Here is a 22,227-nt window from a genome sequence, read left to right on the forward strand (position 1 = left end):
GAGTCTATCACAGGTTAAGAAAGTAATTAGAAATAGAGCAATGCAGATGATGTACAGTGACCACAACACAGCAGTTGCAACATCAGGATCTGCGAGTTGGTACAAGAATTCAACCAACTACGAACCACTTAGTTTGATGAAAGGGAGAAGTAGAACAACAGAAGTACACTTACATCGCATCAGCATTGGATACCCATGTGCATGGGAAATAGGCTTACAGGTTCCGGAAGATGAGAGGAAATGTCAGCACTGTGGAGAAATGCCCGACAGACCACTGGGACATTATCTAACACAGTGCACAGTTACAAACCCATTAAGATTTCAACTTAGAATCAACAGAGCAGAAGTTGTTGTTAAACACATGGGACAAAATCTTACTGAAGCGACCATACGAGTCATAAATACTCACACTCCGCCCAAGTAAAACAGAAACAAGCAACACTTAGTGGGCCAGCCAGAGGCTTAGGGCCCGTGCAGGAATAATACATGCCTAATTTTGTATAATACTCGTTGTAGTTGTGTATATATATAATATATATAATATATATAATATATATAATATATATATATATATATATATATATATATATATATATATATATATATATATATATATATATATATATATATATATATATATATATATAAGGGTTTCGTTGGTCACTATTATCTCGAGATGCTCCTTGAAAACACTGTTATCTTATTGTGATGCAAACATTTGTCCTTCACTTTCCCAGCTGGGTGCTATATAGTGTTGTAATGGCTTGACACTTTCCCCTGATACTTGGGTTATCATGTTTACAAGCGCACTACCACAAGGCCAGACCACTCTTGCCCTCCTCTTACACTTGTCCCTTCCATCATGTCAAGTTGGTTGTCACATTCATGGGAGACATTTATGTGAGAGAACTTCATCATATAAATATTGATGGACCCGAGACTAACTCCCTGTCAAACAGGTTGAGTTACACATGACCACTAATCTACCATAATTTACTTGTCTTCTGTTTGTTACTCTAAGCATATTTTACCCTACTGAAGGCCACCGTGAGTAATCAGCCATTGCAAGCAGAGGTAGCCCAGCAAAACTAATTTCGGAGAGAAGATACTGAAAGGCCACGACTCTAATATACACAGCAAAATAACATAGTGAAACAAAAGATACGGATAGAAATGCAGAATAGAGCCAGTGAAGAGTAGAGGTGCCATAAGCACACTCGGACAACACTTTGAGTATGAGAGGTTCACGACTCTTTAATATCCTTCCAATATACGAAATGTTCCAGAACAAGAGTGGACGTGTTAAAGTAACAACACGATAAGTTCTTGCGGGAAGTTCTGGACCTGCTGGATTGTAATGGATGTAATAGAGTCCCAGTAGTACAGTCGGGTCTCTTCTCGACTCATAATTTAGGGTTCGAATCCCGGGCGGATTCGAACTACAACTGAAGTAGTCGGTCAATTGCATAAGTCTGTGGTGCGCTCCCACCTGGATTATTACATCCAAGCCTGGACACCTCATCTTGAGAAAGACACAGCTGCTCTGGAGACGGTGCAACACCGGGCAACAAAAATCATACCAGAGCTCTCCCTCTCGTATCAGGAAGGGTTGAAGGCCACTGGGCTAACACTGCAGACCAGGCATGACACGGCGGATCTTAGCTGACATTGTAACTATAAGGTGTGAAGGATAGAAGAAATTGTTTATGTAATAATCTAAGATGAGGTCTGATAAAGACCTTTTGTGCCCTCTGTAATGCTTTTGCGCTACCGCTCACAAGATGAGTATGGAGTGCACAATAAAGCCGCCTTCGGCGGCAACAATCAATCATCGAAACCTTTACAATACCGAACAATTTGGAGGATGTCGATCCGGTCAATTTCTTCAAAGGGTCAGATGCAAGACGAACGAGGAGCAACGGGTTCAAGCTCAACAAACTACACAATTTAGGACAGAAAAGGAGATGCTTTTTCACCCATAGAGTTGTAAACCTGTGGAACCGCCTACCCGCCGATGCCGTAAACGCCAAAAAGTCTGCTGGGTTTTAAATTGAACTGGAAAAATCATGAGGGCAAATGGGGGGGACCTTTGAAAAGCCGCAGGCTTCCTGTCCTCATGGAGGACACTAGTATTATTGGCCCTCAGGTAAATAAGCCTAACGTGTATGAATACACTGACTGCCTATCCCCCGACACGATGAATTAATTATATGTGGGTGTGTTGGCAGCTGCACCCAAGAGCCTTCTAGAAGGAAGTTATCACAAGGCAAACCTGGCCTGGGGCCGAGCTTGGGGAGTAGAACAACTCCCACAACCCACACCGGGTATACTCCTCCTCCCGTCCTGGGTTGTACCAGCTCTGTCCTCTTGTGCTCCCTCTCACCGTTCCCGAAGGTGCTCTGAACACTAACGGGTTGTCAGGTCTTCATCCGTTACGTGTTGGTGACGTTACTTTTAATTTATTGTGTTGATGTGTGAGTGTCGCGGGAGGTTTGTGGCCTTGGACAATGTTTCAACACAGCACGTTCACTGTTGTTTTAGTGACATTGTACAAGTGTTGGTCATGCGCATGACATCGTGCATTTTTTTTTATTATTATTTTCTACCACAGACGTGGCCACACATTTACAATGCTAACCAACATGTATACATTTTCTTCTGTCCTCCATGGACATGGTTCAGCCCGTCCTCCAAAAATGGGGTGGTAAATGTAAGGAGACAAATAAGTGCAATTATGTACTATTCATAGCAGTTAGGAATTGTACTTATTTTCACTTAGTATTAAATCGTAGTCAAATATATTGTGAATATTTGAGTTTACCCCAAAAAATGAATAGAAAACCACAACCTCACCTAACCGTCTTAGTTTTTGAAGATAATAATTTTATTGCTTCTTAATTACAATTAGTACTTAACCTATAGCTATATTGATATTACAGTTTTATAAAACTAATAAAACAAAACTAAAATATATCAATAAATTGTAAAATAACTGGATATTTTAAAATTTTGTATAAAATCTATATTGTTTAATAAACCAGAAAAAAAATTCTTGATATTTAAAACTTGTGTATTGCAAAATGAAATTGAAATTTTCATCCTAAAATTCTGTGTCTTAACAGAAAACGAGGGGAATTAAATCGGGGGAGGGAGTTGGGTAAATGTAACAGCCCCATAAGTGCAATTATGCACTGGTTATGACAGTTAGAAAGTGTACTTATTACACTTAGTATTAAATCGTACTGTCAATTCGGAGGATGGGTTAACCTATTATAGGTATAGGTTAAGTAATAATTGTAATTACGAAGCAATAAGATTCTTATCTTAACATACTAACAAGGTTAAGTAAGGTCGGTGTTTTCTATGAAGCTTTTCAAGGTAAACTAGTATGTTTAGTATATCACCTATGCACGTAGTTAATAAGTCAATATTGACTATACAAATTTGCGAGAACGGGTTGCAACCCCGGTTGGTCGGGAACGTCTTTTAGAAAACAGTCCAGTTTTCTCTTGATGTCCACGGTTGTTCCGGCAATATTTCTTATAGTCGCCGGGAGGACGTTGAACAGCCCCGCGGACCTTTAATGTTTATAATGTTCTCTGATTGTGCCTATGGCACCTTTGCTCTTCACTGGTTCTAATCTGCATTTTCTTCCATATCGTTCACTCCAGGGGGGAGTGAACGCTCGCTCTCTCTCTCCTTCCTCCCCCCCTCTCTCTCCTTCCTCCCCCCCCCCCTCTCTCTTCTTCCTCCCCTCCCCCCCTCTCTCTCTCCCCCTCTCCCTCCCCCCTCTCTCTCCCCCTCTCCCTCCCCCCTCTCCCTCCCCCCTCTCCCTCCCCCCTCTCCCTCCCCCCTCTCTCTCTCTCCCCCTCTCTCTCTCCCCCTCTCTCTCTCCCCCTCTCCCTCCCCCTCTCCCTCCCCCTCTCCCTCCCCCTCTCCCTCCCCCCTATCACTCCCCCCTCCCCCTATCTCTCTCCCCCCCCTGATCAGGAGTCAGGTCACCATACTTTTATTATGTGGGACGTTAGTGCAACTGGTCTATAATTCTTTGCCAATGCTTTGCTACCACCCTTGTGTAGAGGGGCAATGTCTGCTGCTTTAAGCGCATCTGTTATCTTCCCTGTGTCCAAGCTCTTCCTCCGCACAATACTGCGCGCCTGTGCTACCGGCACTTTGCATTTCTTTATAAATATTGAATTCCATGAGTCTGGACCCGGGGCTGAATGCATGGGCTTATTGTCAATTTCTCTTTCATAATCTGCCACGCTCGTGTTGATATCAGTTATATTTACAGGTGTGTGAGTATCATTCATAAAGAAATTGTCCGAATCTTCCACTTTCATGCTGAGTATCGGAGTGCTAAACATGTCCTCATACTGCTTTTTTAGGATTTCACTAATTTCTTTGTCATCCTCAGTGTATGAACCTTCACTAATACGAATAGGTCCAATACTGGCAGTGGTTTTCGCTTTTGATTTAGCATATGTGATGAAATATTTTGGATTTTTCTTTATTTCTTGAATTGCTTTCTGTTCTAGTTGCCTTTCTTCAGTCTGATGGGAATGCTTCAGTCTCTGTTCGATTTCTTCAATCTCCCTGTTAAAATTATTTCTTCTTTGTATGGAGAGTCGTGTCTGCTTAAGCATTTCCGTTAATTTCTTCCTCCTTTTGTAATGTCGTCTGCGTTCTCTTTCTACATTGGACCTCTTTCTGGCTTTCCTCAAAGGAACATGTTTCAGACAGACTTCATATGCTTCAGAAGTCAGTTTTTCTATTCCTTGTGTAGGATTTTTATTTCTTAGAACATTTTCCCATTGAATGTTTGTAAGTTCCCTGTTTATTTTCTCCCAGTCTATCCTTTTATTATTAAAATTGAATTTATTGAATAGCCCTTCTCGCTTGTTGTTTCTCTTCGGCCTACTACCGTTATTAATGTTAGTTTGCACTTCAATGAGCTTGTGGTCCGAGTACGTAGTGTCTGAGACAGTAATATCTCTGATTAGCTCCTCATTGTTCGTGAATATTAGGTCCAGCGTGTTTTCGTTCCTAGTTGGTTCTGTAATCTGCTGACTGAGCGAGAATTTGTCACAGAATCTCAGTAGTTCTCTGACCTGTGGTTGGTTATTTCCAGGTTGACTTCCTGCTATGATGATATTGTTTACTATTCTCCATTTTGAACTGGGTAGATTGAAGTCTCCAAGTAAGATGATATTTGGTACTGGGTTTGCTAGGATATCTAGGATATTCTCTATTTTGTGGATCTGTTCAGTGAATTCCTCAACTGTTGCATCTGGCGGTTTGTATATTAAAATAATAAGTAGATACATATTCATAGGGTAGGGGGTAGGGCCGGCCTGGGTGTGGGCCAGGGTGTAGGGCCGGCCTGGGTGTGGGCCAGGGTGTAGGGCCGGCCTGGGTGTGGGCCAGGGGGTAGGGCCGGCCTGGGTGTGGGCCAGGGGGTAGGGCCGGCCTGGGTGGAGAATGTGGGCGACGTGTCAGTTGATCAGTAGCGGGTGCCGAGGCAGGATGTCACACAACGCTCGTCCAGTCATAAATGAGGTACTGTAATGTGTTTCCGCTAAACTGTTGTGGTTGGTTGCTCACCTCCTCCTGTGTACCGTTAGCCTCGCTACACAACCCTTCCCTACACCAGGTACACAATACCACAAGGACATACAACTTCCAGTAATATGACACTCCAGCTCCACTCTGCACTCCCAAGATAGCCAATGTTTAAATGTTCATTTCTTTGTTACAGTTAACTCAATGTTAGTACCCACGGGTCTCGGAGCCTGGTTAGTACCCACGGGTCTCCGAGGCTCGTTAGTACCCACGGGTCTCCGAGGCTCGTTAGTACCCACGGGTCTCCGAGGCTCGTTAGTACCCACGGGTCTCCGAGGCTCGTTAGTACCCACGGGTCTCCGAGGCTCGTTAGTACCCACGGGTCTCCGAGGCTCGTTAGTACCCACGGGTCTCCGAGGCTCGTTAGTACCCACGGGTCTCCGAGGCTCGTTAGTACCCACGGGTCTCCGAGGCTCGTTAGTACCCACGGGTCTCCGAGGCTCGTTAGTACCCACGGGTCTCCGAGGCTCGTTAGTACCCACGGGTCTCCGAGGCTCGTTAGTACCCACGGGTCTCCGAGGCTCGTTAGTACCCACGGGTCTCCGAGGCTCGTTAGTACCCACGGGTCTCCGAGGCTCGTTAGTACCCACGGGTCTCCGAGGCTCGTTAGTACCCACGGGTCTCCGAGGCTCGTTAGTACCCACGGGTCTCCGAGGCTCGTTAGTACCCACGGGTCTCCGAGGCTCGTTAGTACCCACGGGTCTCCGAGGCTCGTTAGTACCCACGGGTCTCCGAGGCTCGTTAGTACCCACGGGTCTCCGAGGCTCGTTAGTACCCACGGGTCTCCGAGGCTCGTTAGTACCCACGGGTCTCCGAGGCTCGTTAGTACCCACGGGTCTCCGAGGCTCGTTAGTACCCACGGGTCTCCGAGGCTCGTTAGTACCCACGGGTCTCCGAGGCTCGTTAGTACCCACGGGTCTCCGAGGCTCGTTAGTACCCACGGGTCTCCGAGGCTCGTTAGTACCCACGGGTCTCCGAGGCTCGTTAGTACCCACGGGTCTCCGAGGCTCGTTAGTACCCACGGGTCTCCGAGGCTCGTTAGTACCCACGGGTCTAGGAGCCTGGTTAGTACCCACAGGTCTCCGAGCCTCGTTAGTACCCATGGACCTGTTGGAGTGTGATGGGATTGTGTGCAGTAATGTACAGTTATGGCGGGGGGGGGGGGGGGGGGGGGCGGGGCTCAGGGAGTGGAACGCTCTCCAGGTATGACGCTTCTGTTGAGAATAACAATATTTTGCTGTGTGTGTTTGGGGAGTTTAAAGAGCCAACCGGGGCGCTGCACGGGTCCCGGTTCTCTCTCCCTACACACCATACCATTACCAACCCTGCCAAGCCAAGGCAATTATCATCAGAAAGCGCCAAGCCATTACCACTAAAGCACTTGTGAAACACCATAAATGTGTTCTTGTATATTATTCAACCCGTTCTCGCAAATTTAATAAGTCAATATTGACTTATTAAATATGTGCATAGGTGACATAACATAATAGATACCCGTAAAAAGATTCATAGAAAACACTGACCTTACCTAACCTACTTAGTATGTTAAGATAAGCATCTTATTGCTTCGTAATTACAATTATTACCTAACCTATAATAGGTACAGATTAAGTAATTGTAATTACGAAGCAATAAGATGCTTATCTTAAGATACTAACAAGGTTAGGTAAGGTCGGTGTTTTCTATGAATCTTTTTAAGGGTATCTATTATGTTTAGTATATCACCTATGCACGTAGTTAATAAGTCAATATTGACTACGAATTTGCGAGAACGGGTTGTATTATTTTCCATACAAGGAGAGAAAGTCACACGTGATATTGGAGGCGCCAGACAGTCGCCCTGGGGCCAGATTCACGAAAGCAGTTACGCAAGCACTTACGAACGTGTACATCTTCCCTCAATATTTGACGGCTTTGGTTACATTTATTAAACAGTTTACAAGCATGAAAACTTGCCAATCAACTGTTGTTGTTATAAACAGCCTCCTGGTGCTTCGGAGCTCATTAACTGTTAAATAATTGTAAACAAAGCCGCCAAATATTGAGAAAAGATGTACAGGTTCGTAAGTGCTTGCGTAAGTGCTTTCGTGAATCTGGCCCCTGGAGTACAGCTGCAGTGGTCGGCGTTCAATCCCCGACTGTCTAGGTGGTTGTGCACTATTCCTTCCCTCGCTTGTCCCAAACCCTTATCCTGACCCTTCCAAGGGCTATATAGTCGTAATGGCTTGCCGCTTTTCCCTCATAATTCCTTCCCTCTAGTCCCCAGCTTATATTAATGAATGTTGCATGATGATGAGGATGATGATGATGAGGAGGATGATGTATTGGGGTGAATGATGTAATGTTGCAAAGTACTGAAGAAAAAAAATTGAAAAAATAAAAAATAAATAAAAAATATTGAAAAATGTAAAAAAAATGTGCATAGGATTTTTTTTAGTGAAAAACAAACAAATGGAAGTAAGGAGTGATAGGAGTTACGTTAGAGAGTAAGCATGGAGGAGTGTAATATGGTAGAGATGAATCCAAGTATGAAGGTGGGAGATTATGATGATAATAAATGAATGGAGATGGATACTTGGTCAAGGAGACGAGAGAGATACCAAATATTATACACATGGAAAATACTGGAGGGACAGGTCCCAAATCTACACAGTATAATAACAACGTACTGGAGTGAACGACATGGAAGAAAATACAGAATAGAACCAGTGAAGAGCAGAGGTGCCATGGGCACAATCAGAGAACACTGTATGAACATTAGAGGTCCGCGGTTGTTCAACACCCTACCAGCGAGCATCAGAAATATTGCCGGAACAACCGTGGACATCTTCAAGAGGAAACTAAGTTGTTTCCTCCAAGGAGTGCCGGACCAACCGGGCTGTGATGCGTATGTGGGCCAGCGGGCCGCTCCAAGCAACAGCCTGGTGGACCAAACTCTCACAAGTCAAGCCTGGCCTCGGGCCGGGCTTGGAGAGTAGAAGAACTCCCAGAACCCCATCAACCAGGTAGGTGTGTGTGTGTGTGTGTGTGTGCTCACCTAATTGTGCTTGCGGGGGTTGAGCTCTGGCTCTTTGGTCCCGCCTCTCAACCGTCAATCAACTGGTGTACAGATTCCTGAGCCTATTGGGCTCTATCATATCTACATTTGAAACTGTGAATGGAGTCAGCCTCCACCACATCACTTCCTAATGCATTCCATTTGCTAACTACTCTGACACTGAAAAAGTTCTTTCTAACGTCTCTGTGGCTCATTTGGGTACTCAGCTTCCACCTGTGTCCCCTTGTTCGCGTCCCACCAGTGTTGAAAAGTTCGTCCTTGTTTACCCGGTCGATTCCCCTGAGGATTTTGTAGGTTGTGTTCATGTCCCCCCTTACTCTTCTGTCTTCCAGTGTCGTGAGGTGCATTTCCCGCAGCCTTTCCTCATAACTCATGCCTCTTAGTTCTTGTGTGTGTGTGTGTGTGTGTGTGTGTGTGTGTAGTAGTAGCTGATGTCTCGCTGGGAAGATGTAGATATTTCTCTCCCTCCAGGTGTGAGTCACGGTGTTTCCCCTCAGCCCTCACATCCTCTGGGCTGGAGGTCCGTCTTACACCTGAGCTGGGCACCATACGTTTGTGACACCCCCCCCCACCTTCTCCTCCTGCTCCTCCTCCCACCTCATCTGCTACCTGTCAATCACTGGCCTTAATCCCGCTCTTCCGGTCGTTGGTCTGTCCTTCCCCTCCTCTAACCTGTAACCATTTTCACTAGACACTACATATTATAAGATTTATACTCAGGAAAAGTAAGAGAGAGAGAGAGAGAGAGAGAGAGAGAGGCAGACACACACACACACACACACAGACAGACAGACAGAGACAGAAATATATATAGACAGGTGATGTTACTCTCAACTGGCGAAATACGGTTTACAGCGTAACATTAACTAGCAATATTAACCTTCGTGGAAATGGAATCTCCTACCCGACATACACTGAACGATCCTTTTAACATTTTTTATTTTTTTTAAAAATTTCTTAATTTTGTTGTCAATACTTTGCAACATTACAATATTCACCCTGCAATATTTCTCTGCATTATACCCCCATCAGTGTAAAACAAATGTATAACACTGAAACTATGAGATGTATAACATTAGAAGCTATCTTAAACATCTCGAATTAAAAGACTAGAAAGCATTCAAAAGGAAGCTATGACAATATTTAGATTACCAAAAAACTGTCAAAACATCGAACCTATTAGAAGTGCTGATTGATGAAGATTAAGCCAGCCAAGAGGTGGCACGGGCATGAATAGCCCGCAACATTAGAAGATGCGTCCCCTCCCCAGAGTTCAGACGGGAGACATCTGTCCACGAGGCTAACCATAGCCCGTGCTTCTTGCCCCGCTCCTGTGCCAGGTAAGTTACGGGCTCACCATAGCCCGTGCTACTTGGAACTTGTTCCGAGTAGCTGAATCTATAACAACAACATCCCCAGAGTTAAAAGCCCAGTTAAGGAACTGAAGTGCTAAGCTCACAATTGAGATAGAGGCCCACACTACAATGATATCACCAAGAAACAAAATATGTTGTGCTAATTACAGTTGGAAACAAATAGCAAAAAGTGGCATCACTGACCAGTTTACTACTGTGGAGATCTTTAGCTGCGTGAGTAAGTGAGCTCGTGCCTGTAAAGATGTCGCCTCCCTCGGAGGATGAACAATGCAACATAATATGAGACGACAATGCAGACGATGAGTCACAATAACGTGGCTAAAGTATGTTGACCAGACCACACACTAGAAGGTGAAGGGACGACGACGTTTCGGTCCGTCCTGGACCATTCTCGACAATCGACTTGAGAATGGTCCAGGACGGACCGAAACGTTGTCGTCCCTTCACCTTCTAGTGTGTGGTCTGGTCAACATGAGACGACAACGAAAAAATCCAACATGATACCTCAATAAATCTACAAGTATCTCGAGGATATTAATAAAGAAGCCGACAATAGATTAGATCAAATTTACACTGATGGTTCCTCTAATTCCTACTAATGGTAGGGCTAGAGCAGCATACTCTGTAATTAAGAATAATGTCCTTCAAATCTAAAATGAAAAGCACGCATAGAGAACTATGCCTTCTCAACGCAATCACAGCTAACTGCCTTTTGTTATGACATTAACATAACTAGAAACACAAAAGGAGCAGAGATCAGCAATGATTCAAAAGCCGTATTACAAAGTCTTGGGGAAAAAACATGAATCAGAAAACCGAGGAACAGTCGTTGAAGTCGGGAGAGCTGTGAAAATATTGACCAATCATGGAAGGATGATTAAGTTCGTGTAAATTCCCTCCATGAACGAGCATGATGTGCTAGTTGCTGAGGATGCTGAAAGAGATCACATTGAATATACACTTCCGACTCGAGACTTCTACAGGCTATAGAGGGTAGCATCAGTCAATAACACCGTGACAAGGTAACGGAGGAAGGGACAACAGCAGAACATTACTATGAATGTGTGTGCTGGTACAATGTGGCGGCAGCTGGTAATCCCAGTCATTATGGACGAAAGGTAAGTGGCTGAGGGAGAATATGTAACACCCACATGGATACAACCCAACAGCGGAGCAGGGCAGCTGCAGAATCTATGGCAAGAGTGACGGACACCGCTCAACCCGTTCTCGCACTTTCGTATAGTCAATATTGACTTATTAAATACGTGCATATGTGACATACTAAACATACTAGTTTACCTTGAAAAGCTTCATAGAAAATACCAACCTTACCTAACCTTCTTAGTATGTTAAGATAAGCATCTTATTGCTTCGTAATTACAATTATTACTTAACCTATTATAGGTATAGGTTAAGTAATAATTGTATAACTTATTATAGGTATAGGTATATATTACAATTATTACTTAACCTATTATAGGTATAGGTTAAGTAATAATTGTATAACTTATTATAGGTATAGGTATATATTACAATTATTACTTAACCTATTATAGGTATAGGTTAAGTAATAATTGTATAACTTATTATAGGTATAGGTTAAGTAATAATTGTAATTACGAAGCAATAAGATGCTTATCTTAACATACTAAGAAGGTTAGGTAAGGTTGGTATTTTCTATGAAGCTTTTTAAGGTAAACTAGTATGTTTAGTATGTCACATATGTACGTATTTAATAAGTCAATATTGACTGTAAGAAAGTGCGAGAACGGGTTGCACCGCTTTGACCACTACCCGAAAGATTGCGCCCATTTAAAAAATAGACTTACGAGTGAAATAATAAACCCCACATTGTTTCAGTTAGGAAAACGCTATTTTTCAACTGTAGACACTGTACTCTTAAGAAATACCCGTTTTCCACCCGCAAAATAACGTATGTTAAGGGGGAGGTAATTGTTAATAATTTTTGATAGTGTTCACTTCATACGGTTAAGTAAGGCCCAACTGTATCAGCGTACAGGTGACAGGATGAACAACCTAGCGGGTTTTCTCCCAATTGGGAGAGGGGGGGGGGGGCACTCAGCATGAGTGACGCTCACCAGTAAACTCCACCTTCCGGGCAAAAAAAAAAATATATATATATATACAAAAAATATAAACACTTAGTGGACTAGCAAGAGGAGAGCCCTTCAGTCAGTGATGGGCACCCATTGTGAGCCCTTCAGTCAGTGATGGGCTCCCATTGTGAGCCCTTCAGTCAGTGATGGGCACCCATTGTGAGCCCTTCAGTCAGTGATGGGCTCCCATTGTGAGCCCTTCAGTCAGTGATGGGCACCCATTGTGAGCCCTTCAGTCAGTGATGGGCTCCCATTGTGAGCCCTTCAGTCAGTGATGGGCTCCCATTGTGAGCCCTTCAGTCAGTGATGGGCTCCCATTGTGAGCCCTTCAGTCAGTGATGGGCACCCATTGTGAGCCCTTCAGTCAGTGATGGGCTCCCATTGTGAGCCCTTCAGTCAGTGATGGGCTCCCATTGTGGCACCATAGTATTGTCTAGAGCTGGTAGAGCAGTAACGATTATTGCAGTAAATTGAGCCATTTAGAGATAAATGTAAGCTCACGCTGTATTATATGGTAACCTATCTTATTACCAAGGATAAAATACCTGAAATCCTTGCACTGTATCCATATTTCGCTCCCAGTAGATAAATGACATATGAGCTTGAGAAACTCAGTATTGTGAAGACTAATAATAAACCCTATGACTAATATCCCCATTGGTCAAACAATTATGTATTAGCGATAAGACCTATCATTAATGTATAATGACTTTACTGTAAATATATAACTCTTGAAATGGAACATTCTCTAACTAGCTGACATTGTAACTATAAGGTGTGCAGGATAGATGAAATTGTTTATGTAATAATCTAAGATGAGGTTTGATAAAGACCTTTTGTGCTACCGCTCACAGGATGAGTATGGGGTGCACAATAAACTAGCCGCCTCAGGCGGCAACAATAAAAAAAAATCTAATCAGTATTATTGGAGTCTGATAGATAGGACGAAATGGAAGTTTTATTACAAAGTAAAGCGTCACCCTCCAACCCGTCCTTCGAATATCACGTCGCATCTTAGCCCAAAAAATGGTAGCGGGTCGCGAAAATTATATTATGTCCCGTTTTCTGTTGGTGGGTCCTCTGGTAGGCTAGGATAAGGCACTTAAGTACGACAGTTTCTTGACGTTGGGAACTCTACCGAGAACGGCCGGTGCCGTCACAGGTGGGAGACGTTAAAACAGGTTGATAACCGGTTGATGGCTATCAGTAACCGGTTGGCTTTAAAATCTCGCCAGATTTTTTTTCTAGTTTTATAGGTACAGGTGTTGGTGTGATGTGTGTAGCACACCTGTGGTAGTGGTGAATGTTTAGTATAGGTGAGCTGCTCCTCCCTCTTCCCTGCCCCTCCACCCTCTTCCCTGCCCCTCCACCCTTTTCCCTGCCCCCTCCACCCTCTTCCCTGCCCCTCCACCCTCTTCCGTGCCCCTCCACCCTCTTCCCTGCCCCTTCACCCTCCGACAGTCGCCCTGACCTCTACTAGGGTATATAGCGGCAGTATCAGCTGTAGCTCAGTAGCCTCCAGAGCCTTGTTTGTCTCACTCGGGAGAAACTGAGTCCGTAGTTCTAAGAGTTGCTTTCTTTGCTCATAGGGAGCTCTGTTCTTATTACAATTTGTTTGTATTTATTAAATAAGTTGCATGTGATTGGAGGATATGTCTAGTGCCTCCGTGCCTATTTCTACAGGCACTAACATGGTCGCACATGATCAGCATATTTATAATGGCACAATGACTATTTTCTCCAAGTTTGACATATTCGTACTTAATTCTCCGCAAGGCTTTGTGATGCTCTCCTCTCTTGTTGTCTATGCTCGCATGAAATTCGATTAAGTCGCGACTTTGAGTAATATGTATCTTAAAATTATTGTTTATCAGTTTGTTTTGAAAGTAAGGTCTAGTGTGTTTTCTGGTTGGTCCTGTTGTTTGCTTGTTTAAAGGTGAGTTTGCTACAGTCTTAGAAAGCCAATCGTATGTGCTTGTTCATTTGAACAACGTTCTGGAATCCTTACTGATATAACAGTGTATTCTGAGAGTTGGGAACGAGGTGGCGTGGGCAGTAATCATGGGGAATGATAACTGGCTACAGGAAGTCTCTACACGACGAACATTACGGCTTCTCATACTAGCCATAAGCAGGTATCCACTAACAGATACTCACCCACTCTACAATCACAGTCAACCTATCGCGAACTTTTCGAGATCTTTCTGTGCTGGATCTAGTTCACTGTGCACAAGAAGAAGAAGATTGAAAAGGGGCGAGATATCATATTGTGATTGCCTGAGTATTGCTACACAACACGATGGAGACATGCTTACCGTACTGACGATACAAGTAAATAAGAACGTCCCAAATTGACGTTGAAATATTGCAGCTAATGCTTTAATAGTGCAAATCAATGCGGTGTTTTCGTATTAACCTAAACACCATAGTGTATAAAAGAGCATGTTTGGTATGCTAAAGCGTCAGTTTCTGACTTTATTTCATTATAGCATTATACTAGCTGGTTTGTTGTTCCCGTTATGTTCGCTTTAGTCTAGCAACGGGACGGATGGAGCCATAAGGGTGAATGACCACCACCGCCGGTCCGCACCTCATGGGAAGGGGGAGTGTGCAGACAGTGCTTACCTAACAGTTCTTACCTACCAGTGCTTGCATGACACTAAGGGCACGTTGGTGCCTTCTAATTGAACTTAACATGTTGTTAGAATTCTTTGTCGAATCTGTCCTCAAAAATGTGGCTATGAAGACCAGAGGTGTAAGGGAAGGTGTAGGTTAGGGAGGGGCGGGGAGGGGGGCTGGGCGTCCCACGTAGACCAGTCCAGCTTGTGGTCGGCATGTCCGCCAGCTGGGTCAAGGTGAAGTGCTATTGCAGACGTAACGGAACTCTTCTATACTCTCCTCCTCCCCCCCCCCACCCCCGGTCGGCCGGGGGATAGGGAGCCGGTCGGCCGAGCGGACAGCACGCTGGACTTCTGATCCTGTGATCCCGGGTTCGATCCCAGGCGCCGGTGAGAAACAATGGGTAGAGTTTCTTTCACCCTATGCCCCTGTTACCTAGCAGTAAAATAGGTACCTGGGTGTTAGTCAGCTGTCGGGCTGCTTCCTGGGGGTGGAGGCCTGGTCGAGGACCGGGCCGCGGGGACACTAAAGCCCCGAAATCATCTCAAGATAACCCCCCCCACCCGGGTGGGTACTTACCTAATTATACTCAACTATTTGTGCTTACGGGGGTTGAGCTCTGGCTCTTTAGTCCCGCCTCTCAACCGTCAATCAACTGGTGTACAGATTCCTGAGCCTACTGGGCTCTTATCATATCTACATTTGAAACTGTGTATGGAGTCAGCCTCCACCACATCACATCCTAATGCATTTCATTTACTAACTACTCTGACGCCGAAAAAGTTTGTTCTAACGTCCCTGTGGCTCATCTGGGTACTAAGTTTCCACCTGTGTCCCCTTGGTTGCGTACCACCCTTGCTAAATAATTTATCTACCCTGTCATTTCCTCTTGAGAATTTTATAGGTGGTGATCATGTCTCCCCTAACTTCTGTTTTCCAGTGTCGTGAGGTTTAATTCCAATAATGTTTCCTTGTAGCTCATACCCCTCAGCTTAGGGACTAGCCTGATGGCTTACCTCCGAACATTTTCTAACTTCGTTTTGTGCTTGACTATATATGGACTCCACTACGGAGCACTGGTGCATTTTTTTATAATTACTTCTCCATCCACCACACTCAAATGTTAGTACAATGTGGTCATTCCTATTTGGGGGGAGGGGGGGGATGTGTTTCTGATTTGACTTCCCTTATGTCTGACTCGTTCAGGGTGAATATCAGATCAAGTCTGGTTGGTTCATTATTTCCTCTCATTCTTGTGGGCCCCTTGACATGTTGGCATAGAAAGTTTCTTGTCACATCTAATATTTTAGTTCTACATGTTTCTGTCCCCTCCATGTGGTGGTTCTCTATTTTCCCAGTCTATCTCTCCATGGTTGAAGTCACCCGTGATTAACAGTTTTGATTTCTTCCTTCAGGCAATAGAAGCTGCTCTTTCTTCTGTTAATGGTTGCCATATTATTCCTGTCATGCTTCTGTCTGTGCCTTGTGTCATTTAATGGGGGGGGGGGTATATATATTACTACTGCTATTATCCTTGGTCCTCCCATTATCATAGTGCCTCCTATGTAGTCTCTGAAATCTTCTCAGCCTGGGATGTCCATCTCTTTGAAATTCCAGTCCATCTTTATCAGCAGAGCCATTCCTTCTCCTCCTCTTCCCTCCCTCTCTTTCCTTACTATATAGTAGTCCTGTGGAAACACTGCATATGTTATGATTCTCTCATCCCTTGTCATATCTCTTTGAAGGAATACCATTTTAAGTTTCATTACATGTTGTAATGGGTCAAGTTAAGTGAGGTGGTGGTGGAGGCCAAACCGTCGGTAGTTTCAAGGTGTTATATGACAATGAGTACCGGAAAGATGGGACACCACAAACGTAACTCTCATCCTGTAACTGAAATTAATGTCTGCTTTCCTTTGCTAAAACTTCCTCTTTTGTGGTCTCATTCGTGAATACTATAACAACCGATCTCTGTCCTTGTTGTACTGGCCAAGCCTGAAGACCATCTCTATATTTTGTTCAGGCCCCCCCTCCCCCATCTGTACCACCCCTTCAGGATCTGTCACTGTAGCTTGTCCTTAGTTCCCCATTATACCTGACTGGAAACATCTTGTTTTATAATACCTACTATGACTACTGCTCTTTTCCTTTCCAACAGCTGACTAGTACATCTTGCTGCTTTTTGAAAAGTGGCTGCTTTCATAGCAATTTCCTTCACTAGAGACATAGCTTCTGGGCTCTTTCTAAGCATTTCTGCTAATGAGGCTTGTACTGTAGAAGTCCCTTCTACTGATATATTACCAGCTTCCTGAGGGAGGGTTGGTATTTGTTACTGAGTAGTGTTCTCATTGAGGCTTTTTATCTCCTCCTTTGTTGTCCTCAGGTCATCTTGTAGGTTGCTTATTGTCAACCTCATTACTCTCAGTTCCTCTCTGAAATCCCCCCCCCCATATGCGAATGACCATCTTGTTAATTTGGATCACCTTGTCCCTCGCCGCCACCCGCCAATGTCTCCTTTCCATGTTTGTTCCCTAGTCCAATGCATAGGGTTGGAATGAGGCGTGGCATAGGGTATAGAGTGAGAGGGGTGGGCAAGAGTGGGTGAGACAGGAGTGGTGGTGGTCAAGAGTGTAATTACCTGAGTGTAGTTACAGGATGAGAGCTACGCTCGTGGTGTCCTGTCTTCCCACCACTCTTTGTCGTATAACGCTTTGAAACTACTGACGGTTTTGGCCTCCACCACCTTCTCACCTAACTTGTTCCAACCGTCTACCATTCTGTTTGCAAAAGTGAATTTTCTTATATTTCTTCGGCATCTTTGTTTAGTTAGTTTAAATCTGTGACCTCTTGTTCTTGACGTTTCAGGTCTCGGGAAATCGTCCCTATCAATTTTATCAATTCTTGTTACTATTTTGTACGTAGTGATCATATCCTCTTTTCCTTCTATCTTCTAGTTTAATGCCTCTAACCTCTCCTCGTAGCTCTTGACTTTCAGTTCTGGGCGCCACTTAGTAGCATTTCTTTGCACCTTTTCCAGTTTGTTGGTGTGCTTCTTAAGATATGGGCACCACACAACCGCTGCATATTCTAGCTTTGGCCTAGCAAAAGTCGTGAACAATTTCTTTAGTATTTTACCATCCATATATTTAAAAACAATTGTCAATTTAGAAAGCGCGACATAGGCTCCTCGCATAACGTTCTTTATGTGGTCCTCAGTTGCTATGCAACATATACCAATCTAGTGGGTGGCGACAGAAAGGTTACAATCACATGCATGAACTACCTAGAGTTTAAAAATTTGATAAGTGGCAAAAATTTCTGGTAGATCATTACAGTTGATATACAGCTCAGGAGATAGCCCGCCTCAACTCATTCCATTAGGATCCAGCCTGCACCAACATGAACATTATACATCATTGTGACATCACATACCTCGGGCACACCATATATAAAACAAAATTTATTTAGGTTCAATTGGATTCGTTTAAGAACAGCAATGACGTAGAGAGTACATAATTTTCTCAGGTGTTAGACCCTACTCGAGCCACGAGATATCTAAGCTTCCAGCCTTGTTGGATGAACAGGAGATAAGGGGAAATATAATAATCTTATAGCCTTACAAAAAATACGAAAATGGCAAAAAAAAGTGTATACAGTATATGTACTGTATATGTGACTGAAACAATGTTTGTCATAAATTCAAGAGTAAATACAGTACAGTATATCGTTCAAAAAGACTGAAAACATATTTCATAAGTCTGATGTTGTAAGTAACACATTAAATTAGATTTATTTCACATCAGTCGTATAAACGTGAATAAATCATTAGCTTTCTGACGAATCTGCAGTTTCAGACATGCAAATTACTTTCCTTTAACTTTTAAAATGCTACTCCCCAGGTGTGAGAGGCACATGTGTGTGTGTGGCGACACCTGTCACTTATGATAAATAAGGCAGCCAGGCTCCACCTGAATCCTCCAGGCCCTGAATACAGCCCCTGGGCCCCGCCTACAGCCCCTGGGCCCCGCCTACAGCCCCTGGGCCCCGCCTGCAGCCCCTGGGCCCCGCCTGCAGCCCCTGGGCCCCGCCTGCAGCCCCTGGGCCCCGCCTGCAGCCCCTGGACCCCCGCCTGCAGCCCCTGGACCCCCGCCTGCAGCCCCTGGACCCCCGCCTGCAGCCCCTGGACCCCCGCCTACAGCCCCTGGACCCCCGCCTGCAGCCCCTGGACCCCCGCCTGCAGCCCCTGGACCCCCGCCTGCAGCCCCTGGACCCCCGCCTGCAGCCCCTGGACCCCCGCATACAGCCCCTGGACCCCCGCCTACAGCCCCTGGACCCCCGCCTACAGCCCCTGGACCCCCGCCTACAGCCCCTGGACCCCCACCTACAGCCCCTGAGCTCTGCCTAAAGAGTCTGAGTTCTGCCTGAAACCTCCGGATCGATCGTGCCTAAAGCCACTGGACCCAGCCTACAGCCTCAAGCTTTGCCTAGATAGAAGCCTTGAGACTATAGGCAAGCCCTTCAAGCATTAAGTGAAGCTTTGTAGTTCTAAGTGAAGCCCAGCAGCATCATCTGAGAGTTCCAAGCATCTGTATGTAATCTGCTTATACTGTATATGGGAAACCAACTCACCACACACCTGTTGTCTCGTATTCACATCTGCTGATGGGACTCCTGGTTCAACCTTGACGCCGAGCGGACGTCTGGACACCTTCGCCTGGGAGCCGCCGGATCACGTCCTGTTTTCGCGTTTTGGCTTTGCTTCCCGCGTTTGGCTTCCCTCTTCAAAGGTCCGATTGTACGACGCCTGGCGCACATATCGCCTTGGGTCACGGGATTGTTGATAGATTTTTTTTTTGTCGTGTTCTGGCTGGTTCTCCTGGCTTGGCCGAGAGGTGCCAGGGGTTGGCGGGTCTTGGTGGGCTCCTGGTGTGCCCTCAGTCGTGGTGGGTGGCTGGCTTCTGCTCTGCCGGAGGACACTGGATGTCTTTTTGCATCTTAGTTGGGGCCAGAGTTTTAGTTTTGCTACCTGGTGTTCTCTGTGTGGGGCGGGGCCGGTGCTTGTCACCCTGAGGGACTCCTGGGGCTCCCCAATCATCTGCCTGACTGTGCGTTTATTTGCCGTGTGGCATATTAGTTTCTAGTGATTGGCGTCACTCGTTTCGCGTTTTGGCTTGGCGTTTCACCTTTCCTGGCTTCGCGATTCACCGTTAACGGGTACACGCCGGGGCGCATCCCATCCCACCATCGTCGTCGCCCCTAAATCATCAACAACATCTTCTGATGAGTTCAGAGGTGGTCCTCTCCCTCTTATGTACTTGGGTGTCCTTCCTCTAACTCTCGATTCATTATTCAAATAAAATCAAATGTGTATTCAGGTAAAGTACATACATACAAGGTGAGATACAAACAGTGGCAAGAAGGAAAACACCTGACTAAACAAATTAACTTTTAATAAACAAAGAGAATACAGTGGTACCAAATGGGGTAAAAACATCTAATCAACCCTACAGTACTCCACCTGAGTCTTATCTCCACAACATGGATTAAACATACTAATCCACATATGCACATAAGCATTCTCTCCAATATCAGAGTAAAATTCTACTCAATAAATATGTATAGATATGTATCAAGAGCTGCTATACAAATAGCAGCTCTTATAATAGTATATAATAACATTAAATTCACCAGTCACAATACAAGGAAAATCTTAAGTAATGAATGTACAGATAACATCATCTCACAGCTGACTGAATCAAGCTCAGTAAAGTCACTCATGGTGAGAGTTCATCCAATCTTATAATACATTATAGCATATCCTCAGTATAACAGTGGGGATTATAATCATAATAATAATAATAACCCCTTTTGACTTAACACTGATTACTCCTAGCCTTACACTGCGATCTATCCACCAACACTTGGCTCCTTACTCCACAGTCACAATGGATTTGGTTGGATGTTGGACTGATGTTCACCAACATTATAAATAAAGAAGAAAGCATAACCTCTCGCCTTCAATCACTGCATCAGTCGCTGATCTTCCGATCTTGTTGGATCTCGGGTCCCTTGTGGTTACCTTGCAACGATTTCAGGGCTCAACATCCCCATGGCCCGGTCCTCGACCAGGCCTCCTGGTTGCTGGACTGGTCAACAATGCTGTTGGATGTGGCTTCTCACAGCCTGACATATGAATCACAACCTGGTTGATCAGGTATCCTTTAGATGTGTAAATCAAATTCTGTCTTGAACACTGTGAAGGGTTCACCAGTTATGCCCCTTATGTGTAGTGGAAGCATGTTCAGCGGGCCTCTGATGTTGATAGTTCTTTTTCAGCGTACCTATTGCACCTCTGCTTTTCAACAGGGGCATTCTGCACATCCTGCCTTGGAATTTTTTTGGGGAACTTTGTCCATTTGCATTAGGAAAACTAAAGATGATTTGGAAAATCCCCGGCATCAGATCCTTTATTATATACTAATGTGTCAGAAAAGATTTCATTTGAAACTTGTGGTTGTTTTACAGATTTGAAAATGTGTAAAATTCGTTGAAAAAAAAAAATCAAATCTCCCTTTCTATTTAGGCTGCAGTACTGTACTGAAATTTGGAACAATTGCAGCCCTTTTCATATACAACTAGTCAAAAAAATATTGGTTGACATTGAACAACTTTCAAAAAACTATCTATTGGCCCCTTAACTTCCCAGCTCCATCACAGCTAAAGTATGTCACATTCAATATTTTTTTTTAGTTTCCCGTGATCAGAGACTGCATTTTAACAATATAAGAAGAGAAAAATTTTTTTTTGAAAGAATTTTTTTTTGGTGCACCATAGGGTTGTCATATATAATGCAGAGCAGTGCAGTGGTTAATCTATTTATTAATAAAATTTTAATTTGTTGAATCTCCTTTTCTTGGATATGAGACTGGCTGTGCATGTCTGTTACCCATGATTGTCTGAACCTCTACATTTATATTCTATTTTTTTTAGTTAATTTTAGCCAATTAATAATTGTTATATACTAAAGTACATGTAATACAAATGTTGCCATCTAATTTATTGTAGTGCTTACAGAAGGCCACCAATGTGACCTATCAGATCAACCATGTGAGCAGGAACAAACGTGGCCAGGTTCTTGGACAGCGTGGAGGCTTTAGAGGATGCACTGTTTGGCTCACTGGTCTCTCTGGTGCAGGTAGGTTAATTTATTGTAGTGCTTAAGAAAAGTCACCAATGCAACCTATCAGATCAACCATGTAAGCAGGAACAAAACTGGCCAGATTTTTAGAGTGGAGAGGCTTTAGAGCAATGCTTCCCAACCAATCGACTGGGCTACCCTGTCGTAGCTCAGTCGATTAAGGCAGTGTCTGGGATGCTCCCGGACGCAGGTTCGAATCCTCGTCACGGCCCTTGTGGATTTGTTCTTCTCCAGGTA

The 22,227-nt window shown here is 44.4% G+C and overlaps 1 protein-coding gene across 6 annotated transcripts in view; it reads left to right on the plus strand.

The window, feature by feature from the left end:
- The window catches only part of Papss (PAPS synthetase), a 55,085-nt gene that overhangs the window by 10,135 nt on the left and 22,723 nt on the right, over positions 1–22,227 (plus strand). For 2 of the 6 annotated variants that reach the window (XM_045758042.2, XM_045758040.2), the window contains exon 2: positions 21,867–21,987. In XM_045758042.2, coding sequence (XP_045613998.1) covers positions 21,867–21,987 — 121 coding nt within the window. Of the gene's footprint in view, positions 1–5,471; positions 5,560–20,967; positions 21,007–21,857; positions 21,988–22,227 lie in introns of those variants that run through there. The other 4 variants (XM_045758036.2, XM_045758037.2, XM_069306624.1 and 1 more) reach the window with 4 other exon arrangements.

The sequence above is a fragment of the Procambarus clarkii genome, chromosome 58, assembly GCF_040958095.1.
Source record: "Procambarus clarkii isolate CNS0578487 chromosome 58, FALCON_Pclarkii_2.0, whole genome shotgun sequence".
NCBI lineage: Eukaryota > Metazoa > Arthropoda > Malacostraca > Decapoda > Cambaridae > Procambarus > Procambarus clarkii.